This window comes from Prionailurus bengalensis, chromosome A2, assembly GCF_016509475.1.
Source record: "Prionailurus bengalensis isolate Pbe53 chromosome A2, Fcat_Pben_1.1_paternal_pri, whole genome shotgun sequence".
Taxonomy (NCBI): domain Eukaryota; kingdom Metazoa; phylum Chordata; class Mammalia; order Carnivora; family Felidae; genus Prionailurus; species Prionailurus bengalensis.
The window spans coordinates 6,922,755-6,939,811 of NC_057348.1; the positions used below are offsets into that span (position 1 = coordinate 6,922,755).

The 17,057-nt window shown below is 41.3% G+C and overlaps 1 protein-coding gene across 1 annotated transcript; it reads right to left on the reverse strand.

The window, feature by feature from the left end:
• Positions 1 to 587: 587 nt before the first annotated feature.
• LOC122486541 (zinc finger protein 724-like) lies at positions 588 to 1,631 on the reverse strand. The gene has a single exon (XM_043585900.1). It carries the CDS (start codon positions 1,629 to 1,631, stop codon positions 588 to 590), a length of 1,044 nt encoding a protein of 347 aa, XP_043441835.1.
• Positions 1,632 to 17,057: the final 15,426 nt, after the last annotated feature.

Consider the following 17,057-nt stretch of genomic DNA (forward strand, 5'->3'; position numbering starts at 1 on the left):
AGTGTGCTGTGAAAAGTATAGAATTTCAAAGATTCAACCATTCACAATTTTGGTGGGAAGATTCATTTCAGACCTTGTGTCAGGAAATGGTAGGTTAAGAGACATGATCTGGATGAACTACAAATGCAACTTAAAGTCTTTATCAGATAGATAAAGATAATAATAGATAAACACACCTATACCCCTATTATTAACCCTATAATAATTCAACTTTTAAATTATATATATAAAGTTTTTTAAACCTGACGTGGGTTATATTGGTTAGTGACAGCAGTCATTTGTAAATAAAACAACCTTCCTCCCAAGACACACATTAACAGACACTGTAAATATGGTGGCTTAAAACATTAGGCATTTATTTTTCTCAAGTAACAAGCCTTGGAGATACTAAAATTTTTTCCTTTCAGTTGTCAAGCGGTCACCTATCTATGGGATGAATAAAGGATTGATCACAATCATTACATAACTTAGATTTCTCCCACAGATTATTCAGAGGCTTTGTCCCGTTCTTTACATCCAGTTTTTCTCTGCATTTGCTTGTATGCCGTAAAGACCGAGAGTTCAAGAACTATTCCAAAGGGACATTGCTAGGAGTTTTGTCCAGCATGAGTGCTCTCATGATGCCTCCGAAGGGATATGAGCTTACTGAAAGCACGACCACAGACATTGCACTGATAGGGTTTTTCGCCAGTATGCACTCTCTTGTGCACGGTAAGATTACCCCTTACATTGAAGGTTTTCCCACACTGATCACACTTGTAGGGTTTCTCCCCAGTGTGGGTTCTCATGTGTATTGTAAGGGATGCATTCCTCCTAAAAGCTTTTCCACACTCACTACAGTTGAAGGGTTTCTTCTCCCTGGTGTGCTTTTTCATATGCCTCCTATGAGATAAGACACCACTGAAGGCTTTCCCACATTCCTTACACTCATATTGTTTTGTCCTCATGTGAATTTTCTTGTGCAAAATGAGGAAATAATTCACTCTGAAGGTTTTCCCACACTGATGGCATGCAAAGGGTTTCTCCCCAGTGTGAATTCTCATGTGTTCTTTCAGGCACGAGTGGTCCCTGAAGGATTTCCCACAGTCCTTGCATATACACGGTTTCTCTCCAGCATGCATCTTCTTGTGCACTATGAGATTACAGCTCATTCTAAAAGTTTTCCCACACTGACCACACTTGTAAGGTCTCTCTCCAGTATGTATCCTCAGGTGTGTCTTCAGGTATGACTCACTACTTAGTGCTTTTCCACAGAGGTTACACTCAACGGATTTCTCTCCAGTATGGATTCTCTTATGTCTTTTAAGGTACGGGAGAATACTGAAGGTTTTCCCACAATCATTGCAGGCATAGGGCTTCTCTCCAGTATGTAATATCTTGTGTGTGTTAAGCCTAGACCTTCTACTGAATGTTTTGTTGCACTGATCACACTTGTAGGGTTTGTCCTTGGAATGAATCTCTTCATGTTGTCTAAGAAGTGAACTATCTCTGAAGGTTTTTCTACAGTCACGGCATCCATAGGGCTTCTCCCCAGAGTGAATTCTTTTGTGCCGATTAAGATAAGAGCTTGAACTGTAGGCTTTCCCACACTGGTTACATTTAAAAGGTTTTTCTCCACTGTGGGTTCTCATGTGCAATGTAATAGATGAGCGGCTCTGTAATACTTTACTACACTGCCTACCTTGAACAGAGTTGTCTCTAATATGAGTTTTTTCATGCTTCTTAAGGTAGAAGGTTGAATTCAAGACTTTGCCAGAGTCACTGAATTCACAGGATTTCTCTCTTGTATGTTCTCTCTCACGTGCACCTAAGAAAGAACTCCTGATAAAGGTATTTTTATCTTTTTTACATTCATAGAATTTCTCCCCAGAATGAACACTGTCATGTGGGTTAAGGTGAGAACAATCTCTGAAGGGTTTCCCAGGGTGAAGGCGTTGATGGGGTTTCTCTCTGGGATGAATTCTCTGATTCTGAGCAATGCTAGATTTCATGCACAAGGCAATTTTATTCCGTTCAATGGGTCTGCCTCCATGAGTTTGTTCCTATTGGTTAAAATGAGTTATGATCACAAGATTTATCACATCAATCGTATTGATTTGAGAATCCCCCCCAACATAAATTCTGACATACACTTAGAATAAGAGTTTACTTAGTATTTTCTTAGAGAATATACACAGCTCCTGTCTGAGTTTATCAGCATGAATAAGAGGAATGTTACACCAGATGGCTCCCAACAGGGTCTCTTTAGTGTTTAACATATAATTGCTTTGGAGTGAATTAGGTCTTAAATATTTAATGTCTAACTTCCATTATGAATGTATTTACTTTGGGGATTCTCTGAAACCATTTTTAGAGCTAGGATGTGAGTTTCCTTCCAACTCATGATTTATAGAATTTTCCATTTTCTATTGTTAAAATAAGAACCTCAAATTACCCCTTAGTTCATGAGTTCCTTTTCCATTACATGGAATTCTGGACTTCTAGTAGAGAGCAAGAAATTCTCATATGACTCTTACCTTCTTGCCATGTAGTGCTTCTTTCTCCAAAACATCTTGTTTATGTTGTGATTGTGTGGTTTTAGGGAGAACTATCCCATCTGAACAAATTGGGGGGAAAGTAAGTTTTGGGAAAGAAGTGGTGACAATATGTTGGCAAAAGCAGGTAAACCCCAAGTCCAATCTGAGACAAGTAAGAAACAACCTAGAATATAAAATGATGGGATGGGGGTGCCTGGGTGGCTCAGTCAGTTGAGCTTCCAACTTCAGCTCAGGTCATGATCTCACGGTCTGTGAGTTCGAGCCCCACGTCAGGCTCTGTGCTGACAGCTCAGAGCCTGGAGCCTGATTCAGATTCTGTGTCTCCCTCTCTCTCTGACCCTCCCCCGTTCATGCTCTGTCTCTCTCTGTCTCAAAAATAAAATAAAACATTAAAAAAATTTAAATGATGAGATGTTTAGGACACAACTAAGACCCGTGTGGACTTCTCTTCAAATATACCCTAACCTTAGGAAGACAATGTGCAAGAAAAATACATTCTTGATCAAAGGAATGATATTTACATGCCTTAGTGTTTTATATAATTTACTGAGGAACGTTCTACCATGATTGAAAATTATGTTAACAGGCAAAGACCAAGGCTATATATGCAAAATGGGAAGAATTAGACAGTGATTCTAAATGTAAATATTTAAAGGCAAGACAGGTCTTTCTTTCAGAACATAAGAAAGTATGACAGGTTAAAAGCCAAATACTAGAGAATGCTGAAGTTACACAAATAAGCCCACACCAAACGGTCTCTGCTTTCTCCTCAAATTTAAAGGGCATTTGGTTTAAGTTTCCTGTTTGACTTTTCATAACATACCTCCCTCTCAGCCCCACCAGATCTGGTACAAAACATTCATATATGTCCACTGCTCACTTGAACAAGTATCTTGGTGATTTCTTGTCTCTGATTTCATTTCATCTTCCTGCTGCATCTGGGTGATCAGAGCAGGTCTGCTGAGCTGCTTTTCTATAATGGGGAACAATGCACATGAGAGACCCATGCGGTATACAACAAAAACCACCACAAAACTGTGGTAACAACAAAAACCACCACAAAACTGTGGTAACAACTTCATCTTTGAGGTTCTGAAGATAGGTAAGTGTGACTTCAGAATACACACACACATACACACAAACACACAAAACTATTAGGTCACAAGATAAAAAATCATATACAATGTCTCAATTTTATTTCTATATACCAGCAATGAATATCATGGAAATGAAATTAAGAAAACAATTCCATTGATAATAGCATCAGAAAGAAAATGTTTAAGGATAAATTTCACAGAAGACTTAGGCATTGAGAATTACAATACATTGTTAACAGAACCTACAGATCTCTATGGGTAGAAAATATAAAAATGACCAATCAGAGATGAAGAACCCAATAATTTATTTTTTTTTCCAACGTTTTTATTTATTTTTGGGACAGAGAGAGACAGAGCATGAACGGGGGAGGGGCAGAGAGAGAGGGAGACACAGAATCGGAAACAGGCTCCAGGCTCTGAGCCATCAGCCCAGAGCCTGACGCGGGGCTCGAACTCACGGACCGCGAGATCGTGACCTAGCTGAAGTCGGACGCTTAACTGACTGCACCACCCAGGCGCCCCAAGAACCCAATAATTTAAATTAAAAGTACACTAGAGGGGTGGCGCCTGGGTGGCTCAGTCAGTTGAGCATCTGACTTTGGCTCAGGTCATGATCTCACGATTCATGGGTTCAAGCCCTGCATCGGGCTCTGTGCTGATAGCTCAGCAAACACTTAAAGCACTACCAAACATTTAAAGAGTGATTATCTATTCTTCTGAAACTATTAAAAAAAAATTGAAGAGGAAGGAAATTTTCCAAATTCAAAATTCCAAATTCATTCGATTCCAAAACCAGATAGACACTACAGTAGTGCCTGGCTGGCTCAGTTGGTAGAGCATGTGACTCTTGACCACATTGGGCAAGGAGCCTACTTAAAAAAACAAACAAACAAACAAACAAACAAACATTCCAATAGATATTTTTTCCCCAAAGACATACAGATGGCCAACAGGCACATGAAAAGATGCTTAACTTCACTAATCATCAAGAAAATGCAATTCAGAACCACAATGAGCTATCACCTCACATCTGTCAGAATGTGAGGAAAAAGAGGGTTGCACTGTTGGTGGGAATGTAAACTGGTGCAGCCACTGTGGAAAACAGTATGGAGTTTCCTCAAAACATTAAAAATAGAATTACCATATGATCCAATAATTCCACTACTAGGTATTTACTCAAAGAAAATGAAAACACTAATTCAAGAAGATATCTGCACCTCTATGTTTTTTGCAGCCTTATTTACAATAGCAAAAATACGGAAGCAACCCATGTGTCCGTTGACTAAATAAATGGATAATAAGTAAGATGTGGTATATATATACAATGGAATATTAACCATAAAAAAGCATGAAATCTTGCCACTTGCAACAACATGGGTAGATCTAGATAGTATAATGCTAAGTGAAGTAAGCCAGAGGAACACAAATACCATATGATTTCACCCATGTGTAGAATTTAAGAAACAAAACAAAGAAAAAAAGACAAACCAAAACCAAAACAAATTCTTAACTACAGAGAACAGATGGTTACCAGAGGGGAGATGGGTGGATGAGTGAAATAGTAAAGGAGATTAAGCATATGTGCACTTATCTTAATGAGCACTGTATGTATGAAACTGTGGAATCATTCTATTGTGCACCCGGGACTAATATAATATATGTTAATTATACTTCAGTTTTAAATATAATTAATTAATTAAAATTTATAAAGACCTCTATGAATGAGAGAACATCCCATGGTCATGGACTGGAATAATTAATAATGCTAGATTAGCAACTCTCCAGATTGATCTACAGATTCAATGTGGCTTCCCACATTGGAATCCCACCTGGATTCTCTGTGGAAATTGACAAGCTTACTCTAAAATTCATATGACAATGCAAGGGATCCATAATAGTCAAAACAATCTTAACAAAGACAAAGTTGGAGAACATACATTTCCCAATTCAAATCTTACTTCAAAGCTATGACAGCAGCCAACAGCATGGAACTGGCATAAGATAGAAATATAAACCATTGGAGAGGCACCTGGGTAGTTTAGTTGGTTAAGCATCCAGCTTCGGCTCAGGTCATGATCTCACAATTTATGAGTTCGAGTCCCACATCAGGCTCTGCACTGGTGGTGCAGGCGGGCCTGCTTGGGATTCTCTCTCTCCCTTTCTCTCCCTCTGCCCCTTCCCCATTTATGCTCTCTCTCTCAAAATAAATAAACCAACTTTTAAAAAATATATAAACCATTGGAATAGAATTGAGAGTCCAGAAAATAAGTTGGACTTTATTAAAATTAAACCTTTATGCCACAAATGATACCACGAAAAAAGTAAAAAGGCAACACACAGAATGTAAGAAAATGTTCGCAAAATTATATATCTGATAAGGGATCAGTATCCTGAATACATAAAGAACATTCACAACTCAACAGAAAAAAAAAATGGCAATCTAATTCTTAAATGGGCAAAGGATTTAAAAGGATATTTCTCCAAAAAAGATATATAAATGCCCAATAAGCACATGAAAAGTTGCCTAATATCATCAGTCATTAAGTAAATGCAAACCAAAAGCACAATGAGATACCATTCTAAAAACATTAAGATAGCTATAAACAAAAAGACAGGCAGAAATAAGTGTTGGCAAGAATGTAGAGGTTTTGGAACATTTATACATTGCTGGAGAGAATGTAAAATAATACAGCCAACTTGGAAAACTGGCAGTTCTTCAAAATGTTAAGCAGAGAGTTACCAAATGACCCAGCAATTCCACTCCCAGGTACATACCAAAGACAAATGAAAACATATGTCCACAGAAAAACTTGTATTACATGAATGTTTGTAGCAGCACTATTCATGGCATCAAGTGCCAAAAATCTAAATGTCCATCAACTGGTGAATGGACAAACAAAATGTGTTATGTTTACACAACAGAATATTATTCAGCAATAAGTAAGAGTTAGGTAGCGATATATGCTATAACATGGATGAACTTAGATATTATGCTATGGGAAAGAAGCACATCACAAAAGACCACACGTGGTATGACTCCATTAATATGAAATATTCAGAATAGACAAATCTATAAGTTATTGCAAGGATCTGGAAACTGAGGAGGAATGAAATGCCCTGTAGGCAAGGCAATGAAAAATGTTCTGGGATTAGACAGCGGTGATGGTGGTATAACTCTGCATGTGCTAAAAACACAAAACAGACACACATACGCAACACATTGCTTTGTAATCTCTAAATGGCTAAGCTAGGGTAGGTAAATGATATCTTAATACAAGCTATTTTTCTTAAATGTCAAAATCTACAAAAGCCTACAAGAAGGGTGCCTGGGTGGCTGACTCAGTTGGGCATCCAACTTTGGCTCAGGTCATGATCTCATGGCCTGTGACTTCAAGCCCTGCATCAGGCTCTGAGCTGACAGCTCGGAGCCTAGAGCCCGCTTTCGATTCTGTGTCTCCCTCTCTCTCTGCTATTCACGCTCTGTCTCTCCCTCACTGAAAAATAAATAAGCATTTAAAAAAAAATAAAAAGCCAACTTTAAATAAAACAAAACAAAACAAAACCTACAAGAAACCTATAGCCTATACCACAAGGTAACTGGGACTTACGCATGCCAGAAATCCATGCTCAAACTCAATAAATAAAGGAAGGAATTGTGTCAGCCTTACCCAGCGATGCCAAGTTTCTGTAGTTCTCCAGCATCACATCTCTGTACAGTTTTCTCTGACGTGGATTCAACAACACCCATTCCTCCTCGGTGAAGTCCATGGCCACATCCTCAAAGGTTATCGAGTTCTAAAATAATTAACATATTTTGTCTCAACCAGCAATCAACCCCACCAGCATTTTTGGGAAGAGGGTCATGGTGACTTCACTGAGAATGAAAGACCTCTTTCATAGTAATTTCAAAATCCTAGGACTCAGTCCTCTTCCCTCTCACTTCTCTTAAAAAATTGTTTTTAATGTTTATTTACTTTTGAGAGAGAGAGAGAGAGAGAGAGAGAGAGAGAGAGAGAGCATAGCAGTGGAGGGGCAGAGAGAGAGGGAGACACAGAATCCAAAACAGCCTCCAGTCTCCGAGCTGTCAGCACAGAGCCCGACACAGGGCTCGAACTCACGAACTGCGAGATCATGACCTGAGCCGAAATCAAGAGTTGCACACTTAACTGACTGAACCACCCAGGCTTCCCTACAGTCTTACCCTTTCTATCTCCAGGATCCACCACAGGCTTGAACACAGTGCAGGTAAAACACTTACTAAATGAATACATTTTTCCATACAGAATGACCATACATTTTATATCCTTTTACTTCCCCTAACATCATTAGGCAGCAAAGATGACTGAAAAAAAATTTGTAAATAGTAGAGTAGCGGAAGAACTTTGTTGGAAGTCCCTGAGCCACCATCAGGTCTCAAGATCATGGAAGGGTTGTAAGGCTCCTACGAAAATTCAAAGGGAGGGGCGCCTGGGTGGCGCAGTCGGTTAAGCGTCCGACTTCAGCCAGGTCATGATCTCGCGGTCCGGGAGTTCGAGCCCCGCGTCGGGCTCTGGGCTGATGGCTCAGAGCCTGGAGCCTGTTTCCGATTCTGTGTCTCCCTTTCTCTCTGCCCCTCCCCCGTTCATGCTCTGTCTCTCTCTGTCCCAAAAAATAAATAAACGTTGAAAAAAAAAATTAAAAAAAAAAAAAAAATTCAAAGGGAAACCTCACTGACGTGGTGTTGGGAAGCCAGCAGGGGGAGCTCTCGCCCCCTACCACTAGTGGTCATTGCAGACCCAACCGGAAGAGTCAGATCTTGTAAATCCTTCCTTTACTACCCCAGCAGGAGGAAAAAAGATTTTCTCCTCCTTAAGCAACAGCCCAGGGAATGAGACTACCTCAACTTAGCCAATGGAAAGCCACTATACATTGAACTCCCAATTTATTCAATAGATAGTTTGCTTATAGGAGCCTTCCAACTCCCTCCATTCCTCTATGAAGGAGGTTCCCCTTCTCTGTTCTCCAGACTTGCCTATAGTTTTGCTATAGCTTTCTTGTCCCAAACTGCAATGCTCTGCTATTCCAGAATAAACCCATTTCTGCTGGTAAAATCACTGACAAGTTTTATTTTTAAGGCTAACACTCCGCAGTGTTGGCAGGAAACACATTCACTCCAGGAAAGAATTGTATTGTAGGAAAGAAAAAGATTCCTGACTCACCTGTAACACAGAGTGGATGTTTTCCACCTCTGTGACCCTCGCATGGGCATGAGCAGGGTCTAGAACAGGCAGAGATAAAAGACAAGGTGACATGGGAGTCTAGGCACATCCAATATTGTTGATACTCACGAGCCTAGAAATTGCCCCACATCAGTTGAGTCACCCCCCACACACACACATTCACACACACAACACACACAAAGCATATTATCCAGAGCAACCTGCCCTGTCCCCCAGAGCCAGAAACTAGGGTGCCTTAATACCCACGAGGAATGGATTTAGTCTCAATTTTCCTAGGCACAGAAACTGAAACTCAGAAAGATGGAGTTATCTTTCCCAACTTTACAGAACAAAAGGATGGGATAATGAAGTGCCACCCTTAAATATTCTTCCATCTCCCCAAGATTTACATTGTCTTTCCTCCAAAATCCCAAAGGGCACTGAATCATACATGAGCAAATTATGAGGCTCCAAGACTTTGTAGAGTTTCACACCACCTCCTCGCATTTCAGCCTTGCCTTCCCAGTTCTCCTCTGTGGCTACTCAGCTCCCTGCTTCTGTACCCACCTGGGGTGGAGAGACCACGTAATTCTAGTGAAGAGCATCTATCCTAGGAACTTACCAAATCCAGAAGACAGATGTGTGGCTGCCATTTTGCAAGTCTTTGAATAAACATGCCCAGGATGATCTTTTTCTTGCATCTATGGTCCACTGCAGTCAGGGCTCTGAAATAAAGAAACATTAACAAAAGAACCTGCAAACTTGCAATTTGATCCTGGGTCTTTGTTTTCCTTGCCTTGGACAACCTCAAAGCAATATGGTAGGGGTTCTTGATCTTCCTCATCCCTAAGGCAAATCTACCCTATTATCAAACCACATTACCCATCATTGGTCAAAAATCCCATCTCCGTTGAGCAACTATACTGGTTTGTCATCTGCAATGGCACCAACACATAGACCTGACTCATTAAAGTCATCGGCACCTGACTCCTACTCTGACTCTCTGCCTTGATTCAAGAGGATTCTATGTTCTTGGGCATAAACTAGGCACCTGACTCCTACTCTTTGACTCTCTGCCTTGATTCAAGAGGATTCTATGTTCTTGGGCATAAACTAGCAAACATCCATGGCTTCGGCATATCAGTTACAAACCTTGAATTTATCGTCACTAAGACTCTTAACCTCTCCAGAGCAAAAAGTCGGGCATCCCTGAACTCCCTGAACATAGTAGCTATATTTCTACCCTGTTCACTTTTTAATCTGTATTGCACCTGCTCTTTTACCTCAGAGAGGCATCCAAGCTGTCCATCCTCCAATTACGTTGCTGTTTATAACCCCCATTTCCTTGACACTACGTATAAAACGCCATGGCCCATCATTTCAATAATATATTTCCCAAAACCTCCAGTTCCTTTCTCTGTCCTGCTGTAACCCCTGCTCTGGATAATTCCAGCCATCTGTCTATCCTACCCGGATGATTCCCACCTAACCAGTTATATGGGAAGCCCTAAAAATTTGAGGCCTTGTCTACTCTAAACAGGCCTTCGACACTAAAGGAAAAGCCCCACTGGCAATTTAACCCTCTAGTTATCCAAAACTCTTTTCACAATTTGTCCGGGATTTTGAATTTCACATGGTCTCCACTTTCCCTCTTCCACAACAAATGATCTGATATCTTACTTCACAGAGGAATAGTGACAACGATGAGAAGGATCGTTCCTCTCTTTGCCACGAATTCAAAAGTAGTCCGACACCATCATGACTTCACTTTCCAGACAAGATGTCTTCCTTAAAAAAAAAAAGGAAAGATTTTAGGGGCACCGGGGCGGCTCAGTCAGTTTAGTGTCCCACTTTAGCTCAGGTCGTGATCTCATGGTTTGTGAGTTCGAGTCCCACATGGAGCTCTAGGTTGAGAGCTCAGTGGCTGGAACCTGCTTTTGATTCTGTGTCTCTTTCTCTCTCTGCCACTCCTCCTCTTGTGCTCTGCCTCTCTCTCTCAAAAATAAACATTAAAAAAAAAACATTATGGGGCGCCTGGGTGACTCAGTCGGTTAAGCGGCCGACTTCAGCTCAGGTCATGATCTCGCGGTCCATGAGTTCGAGCCCCGCATGGGGCTCTGTGCTGACAGCTTAGAGCCTGGAGCCTGTTTCAGATTCTGTGTCTCTCTCTCTCTCTCTGACCCTCCCCCGTTCATGCTCTGTCTCTCTCTGTCTCAAAAATGGATAAAAATTAAAAAAAATTTATTAAAAAAAAAACATTTTAGGGGCGCCAGGGTGGCTCAGTCGGTTAAGAGCCGACTTTGGCTCAGGTCATGATCTCACAGTTCGTGAGTTCGAGCCCTGCGTTGGGCTCTGTGCTGACAGCTCAGAGCCTGGAGCCTGCTTCACATTCTGGGTCTCTCTCTCTCTGCCCCTTCCTTGCTTATGCTCTGTCTCTCTCTGTCTCAAAAACAAATAAACATTAAAAAAAATAATAATAAATAAATAAATGAACATTTTATTTTTAAGTAATCTCTACATCCAACATGGAGCTCAAACTCATAATCCTGAGATCAAGAGTCGCATGCTCTTCTGACTGAGCCAGCCAGGCACCTCTCTTCCTTCTTACCAAAAGCCAATATCTCTTACCTTTCTATGCCCGGGTTTCTCATCCTTGGCACTACTGACATTTGGGACTGGATACTTTGTTATGGGGGCGCCCATATGCTTAGCAGCATCTCTAGACTCTACCCAGTACATGTCAGTAGTATCCCCTCCAGTTGCAAAATTAAATTTGTCTCCAGATATTGCCAAATGTACTCTAGGGTGCAAGATTGCCCTCATTAAGAATCATTGGTCTTACCCCTTCATATCTTCTCTCAGAAAGCTTACTCTATTGATTATTCCTTTGTTCTTCTTTTCCATCACCGCTGTAAGCAGAAAGAGTTAGGGGTCCCCAGGAAAAAGTGAGACATAGCTTTCTTGACATAAGAAGCCATTTTAGGCCCCAGGCCACCTTTCGATCTATGCCTGACCAGCACTACTTGCCCAAACCACATTCTTGAGTTATCTTTGCAGGATTTAAACTCCTTTGATCACTCAGACAACAAACTGGAGCCTAAGAACTGATGATGTTGACCTTCACCGGCCTTGTGAATTCCGTCAACTAAGAGGCGGACTCTATCACCTTCAGGTGACTTTCGCCCCAATTCCATGCACAATTCCCCACTGCACAGGCCCCTTCATGAATGTGTATGCGCCCTTAGCTTAAACTTCCAGTTTTGTTGTTGGAGGAGACACTGCTTTGGGAAATGGCCCATGTTCTCCTTTATTCGTTGTAAGTAAAACCCTTCCTTTTCCTATTCTTTGGCTTACTTGTGTCCTTTGACTCAATACCCACCACAAGGTGAACCCAGTTTTGGGTAACACCATCAACTTCTGTTTCAGGGTACTTATACCTTTAATATTTAAACATAATTAACTCCCATCTTGAAACAAATTTATGCCTCATGTCCCACTTAGCCCTCTGGTTACCGCTCACTCTTCTTCACCACCAAACTTCTTAGAAGGGTAGTCTACCCTCATATTCTCCCCACTTCCTCACCTCCCTTAATATGCTCCAACCTGGTTCCCACCACCACCTTCACCACCACCAGTCCACTGACACTATTCTGCCAAGACGGCCAAAGATTGAAAAGAATTAATGAGAACTAATCCAGTGAATGGATTTCTGTTTTTGACTAAGTTGGTCCCTTAGAAAAACTCTATCACTGCTCTCCTCTGTAAGTTATTTTCTTCCCTGGGCTTTTGTGACCACAGCCTCCCAGTGGTCATCTTACTGCCCTGGCTACTCTCTTTCAGCCTCTTCTCCCACTGCTGACTATCCTTCAGGATCAGTCCTGGCCTCTGTTTCTTGCTTTATTCTGTGCCTTCTGTATCTACCCATCCATCCCCTTGAACTTAAGTTTCATCTCTAAGTTGATAACATGCAAATGTCCAGTTTGGGATCTCAAATTTATGCTTAAGACCCCATATCCTGCTGCTTTTCAACTACTGTCATCTAAAATTTTCATAGACTCCTCTGATGAAACGTAAAAACTGAACTTACTATCTGTTTCAGAGAGCTGTTTTGGAGCGCCTGGGTGACTCAGTCAGTTAAGCATCCGACTCTTGATTTTGGCTCAGGTCATGATCTCGAGGTTTGTGAGTTCAAGCCCCACATTGGGCTCCTCACTGACCATGTGGTGCCTGCTTGGAATTCTCTCTTTCTCCCTCCCTCTCTGCCCCTCCCCCACTTGTGCTCCCTCTCTCTCAAATAAACTTTAAAAAAAGAAAGTTTTATTTCAAACATTTGCACTCTCAGTAAGGCATGAGTTCCCTGGCTACTCAAAGTAGGCAGAAAGGATTATTGGCATCACATCCTTCCCCCATCCCACAGCTGTAGTTAACCGAAACAAGATTAACCATTTGACAAGCACTTCTGGTCTCCCATGGGCTGGAATCAATTAAAACCTAACAGCACCCTCCATTCCTCTCCCTCAGCCCACAACAGCAGTTGAAAATTTAAAATATAGGCACACTCGGGGGGGGGGGCTCGGGTGGTCAGTCAGTTGGGCGTTCGACTTCATCTCAGGTTATGATCTCACGGTTTGTGGGTTTGAGCCCTGCATCAGGCTGTGTGCTGATGGCTCAGAGCCTGGAGCCTGCTTTGGATTCTGTGTCTCTCTCTCTGCCCCTCCTCCACTCACGCTCTCTCTCTCTCTCTCCTTTGGAAATAAACATTTTTAAAAAATGTAAAAGAAAACAAAATAAAATAAAATAAAAATATAGTCACACTCTCTCCCCCACCCCCAAAGACAGCAACAAATCCCTTGAAACTAAAACTACTCCGGATAGGGGAAATTGGTCAAAACCCACACTAATCCAAACCACACCCCCTCCCCCTCCCCCTCCCCTCTCAACCCCCAAATCCTATCAATCATATAATGGTGCTTTCTCTAGAGAAAAATCTCCCCAACTACATGTATAATTCTTTTCTGTTGTTTTTCGGTCTCTTTAATGTCATTTTTTCAGAATCACCTTTGTGAGCCCCCCATGTAAAGCTAGTCTCCTCTTACTAAGAGCTGTTATTCTACTAACAGTAGCCTTCTTCACAATTGATAATTACATATTTAGTTCTTTGCTTACTTACATCCTTTCTCTTCCACTAGGCTCTAATGTTCAAAAGTACAAGAGTGGCCTTTTCTTATTTAAACACTATACCTAGTCACTGGCACATCACTAGCCACATCAAGTGCCCAGAATCCTGGGTAAAGAAATGACTCTCCAAAGAATCCATTCCACCATCTGTCCCCATCCCTCATTCTACTTTGAAACCAAGCATCTAGATCGCTGTCATTCATTCCTAAATGCTTAGGACTAATCCTTAATCCCATCTCCCATCCCCTCAAGCTTGTTCTTCCTGCCCTCCATCCTCACTTCCTCCAAGAGCTAGCTCTTCTAAACACAAATTTGTGGAAGTGATGAATCACTCAATTCTACTCCTGAAACTAGTATTACACTATGTTAACTAACTACGATTTAAATGAAAAAAAAATTGAAAAAGAAAAACATAAAAAAAGATAATCTAATCATGGGCCACCCCTACTCACAATGGCTTCCTCCCACCCTTAGAATTAAATCCCTATCTTGCTTTCAAGGTTCCATATCTAGCTCACCTTCCTCCTCTCTTGCTTTGTTTTCAGCCCTGTCCTGTCTTGCTCAGTTCCCTGAGCACTCCAGGCTCCTAGCTGCTCCAGGGATTTTGCACAAGCTGTCTTGCTACAATGCTTTTCCCATTCCCAGCCCGCTCCCTAGCTGTCCTGTAGTCATTTCTAAGATGGCGGCTTTAAGGTCTTTTCTTTCCAAGAAGAACCCTTCAAGCAAGTCCTCCCCTGAAATCCTTTCATTTACAATAATTCACAATCAACCCTCATTTATCACACTTAATAGCTGGACTATAAACTCCAGGGGACCTGACACTTAGTAATTTTTTTTTTGTCATTAAATCTGTGGGACTGAGCTATCAGTAGTAACAAGGTCAGTGTAGGCAAGTAATAACTGTTTGTGGACCACTCACGGGCAACAAAAACTCACTCCAGTAACTTTTTAGTGTGAACATACTAAAAGATAAAAAATGCTAAAACATATGCAACAATAAAAGATATATTGAGTTTTTGAAATAAGATGAATTCTATCTAGGTAAACAGCTTCAAATTCTGTAAGAGTACTCTTTTTATAACCAAATCCCTTCCATTTAAAACCAAAGCTAATACCTAATTTTCCTGTTATGTTTTATCTGGGAAATAAATTTTATTTCATTAACACTGGGCAAAACTCATCTCATGTAGTCAATTCAGTTCTGATTTCAGATAACATCTTAGTGAAGTTACATTATTTATTTTACAATCTCTTGATTTTCAAGCATTGGGAATTGTAATTTTAGTTGAGCTCCCTTGAAAAGTACAAAGCTGGGGCGCCTGGGTGGCGCAGTCGGTTAAGCGTCCGACTTCAACCAGGTCACGATCTCGCGGTCCGTGAGTTCGAGCCCCGCCTCAGGCTCTGGGCTGATGGCTCGGATCCTGGAGCCTGTTTCCGATTCTGTGTCTCCCTCTCTCTCTGCCCCTCCCCCGTTCATGCTCTGTCTCTCTCTGTCCCAAAAATAAATAAAAAACGTTGGAAAAAAAAAAAAAAGAAAAGTACAAAGCTGACCTTGATAATAGAACTCATGATTAAAAGATAATATACTGCCCATCCTGATATCCTGTGGACAAAACCTAACCAACATAAATAATTGGAAAATTCCATCTCACAAGATACCCCAACCTCAAAGTTCACCCTGATGCCCTCAGTCAAGAGCAAACGTTCTGCAAATTAAAAATTCCCTTACAAAGTGAAGGGTAGTGGGGAACCCCTGCTGCAAGTTCCATTACTCACCAAGACACAGAAATCCATAGGTCATCAAGGTAAGGGCTTGAGCCAGGCTGATGTTCACGTACTTCTAGGCTACGGCGTGCTTTCTGGCTGAAGAAACTCCCAAGGTCACTGACTTTTATCTGGTAATGCAACTGAAAGGGCAAAGGATTAAAAGACACGCCCTATTCTCCTTGACTACACTTTCACAGGGCACTTTATTGGTGCCTTTATTGGTAAAACAAAGAATACGCCCTGATTAACCTAATTCCTGCTTACTTGGTACTTCCTAAATATCCAGAAAGATACAACGACTCAGAAATTTCAATAGAGTGATTCGCTGCCTGTGAGAGTCTAACTCGTTGCACCTCTTTGCAGGGTATTTTATCAAGCACTCATTCACTGAATAAATATTTATTGAGTGCCTACTGTATACCATGCACTATTCTAAATGTCAGGAATGTGGAAGAAACAACTAATAATTATACAGAAAAATCAAGTAAGAAAGCTGCACAGAGGACAAGAGAAGTAAATCGTAAAGGGATAGTGAGTAATTGATGCTGGTGAGCACAGGAACTTTTTTTTTTTCCTGCCTAACTAGCGATTGCAGGCTTTTTTTTTTTTTAATTGACCTGTAGTTGAGACAACACAGGCACCCTTTGAGGAGCTAAGGTTCCAGCTGAGACCTTGCTGAAACTGATCAAACTCTGAGCTTGACATAATTTACGATAAATCGACTGAGAAGGTTGGACCTTAAATTTTATGAGAACTTCCCCCCTATAACTTGTTTGCTCCAAGTCAGGCCCAGATTCCCCACCCCTCCCCGACATGCCTCCAAGTGAACATTCCAGCCTCGTCTTTCCTGTTAGTGCCGTATTTAACGCAGTCTGCTGAGTTTCAAGACACACCCTGTCCCTTTCCCAAGCCACCGGCCTCTGCATATGAAAGCTTTGTTCACCCACCCCTCCCCTGTTCTGCATATTCTTTGCAGATCTTCCCGTTGCAAGAGTCCCCCTTACGAAAATCTTTCCTTACTAACTTTGAAGTGCCCCTTAAAAAAATTTTTACCAGGGCGCCTGGGTGGCTCAGTTGGTTAAGCCTCCGACTCTTGGTTTCAGCACAGGGCATGAATTCAACAGTTCCGAAGCTCAAGCCCTTTGCACCGATCATGCAGAGCCTACGTGGGATTCTCTCTTCCTCACTCTCTGCCTTTCCCCCACTCTCTCTCTCTCTCTCAAAATAAAGAAATAAACTTAAAAAAAAAAAAAGGATTGTGATGAGTTAAACTTATGCCA

Coding starts and splice junctions, on each gene's coding strand:
- LOC122486541 (XM_043585900.1), bottom strand. CDS start 1,631: ATGAGAACCCACAGTGGAGAAAAACCTTTTAAATGTAACCAGTGTGGG.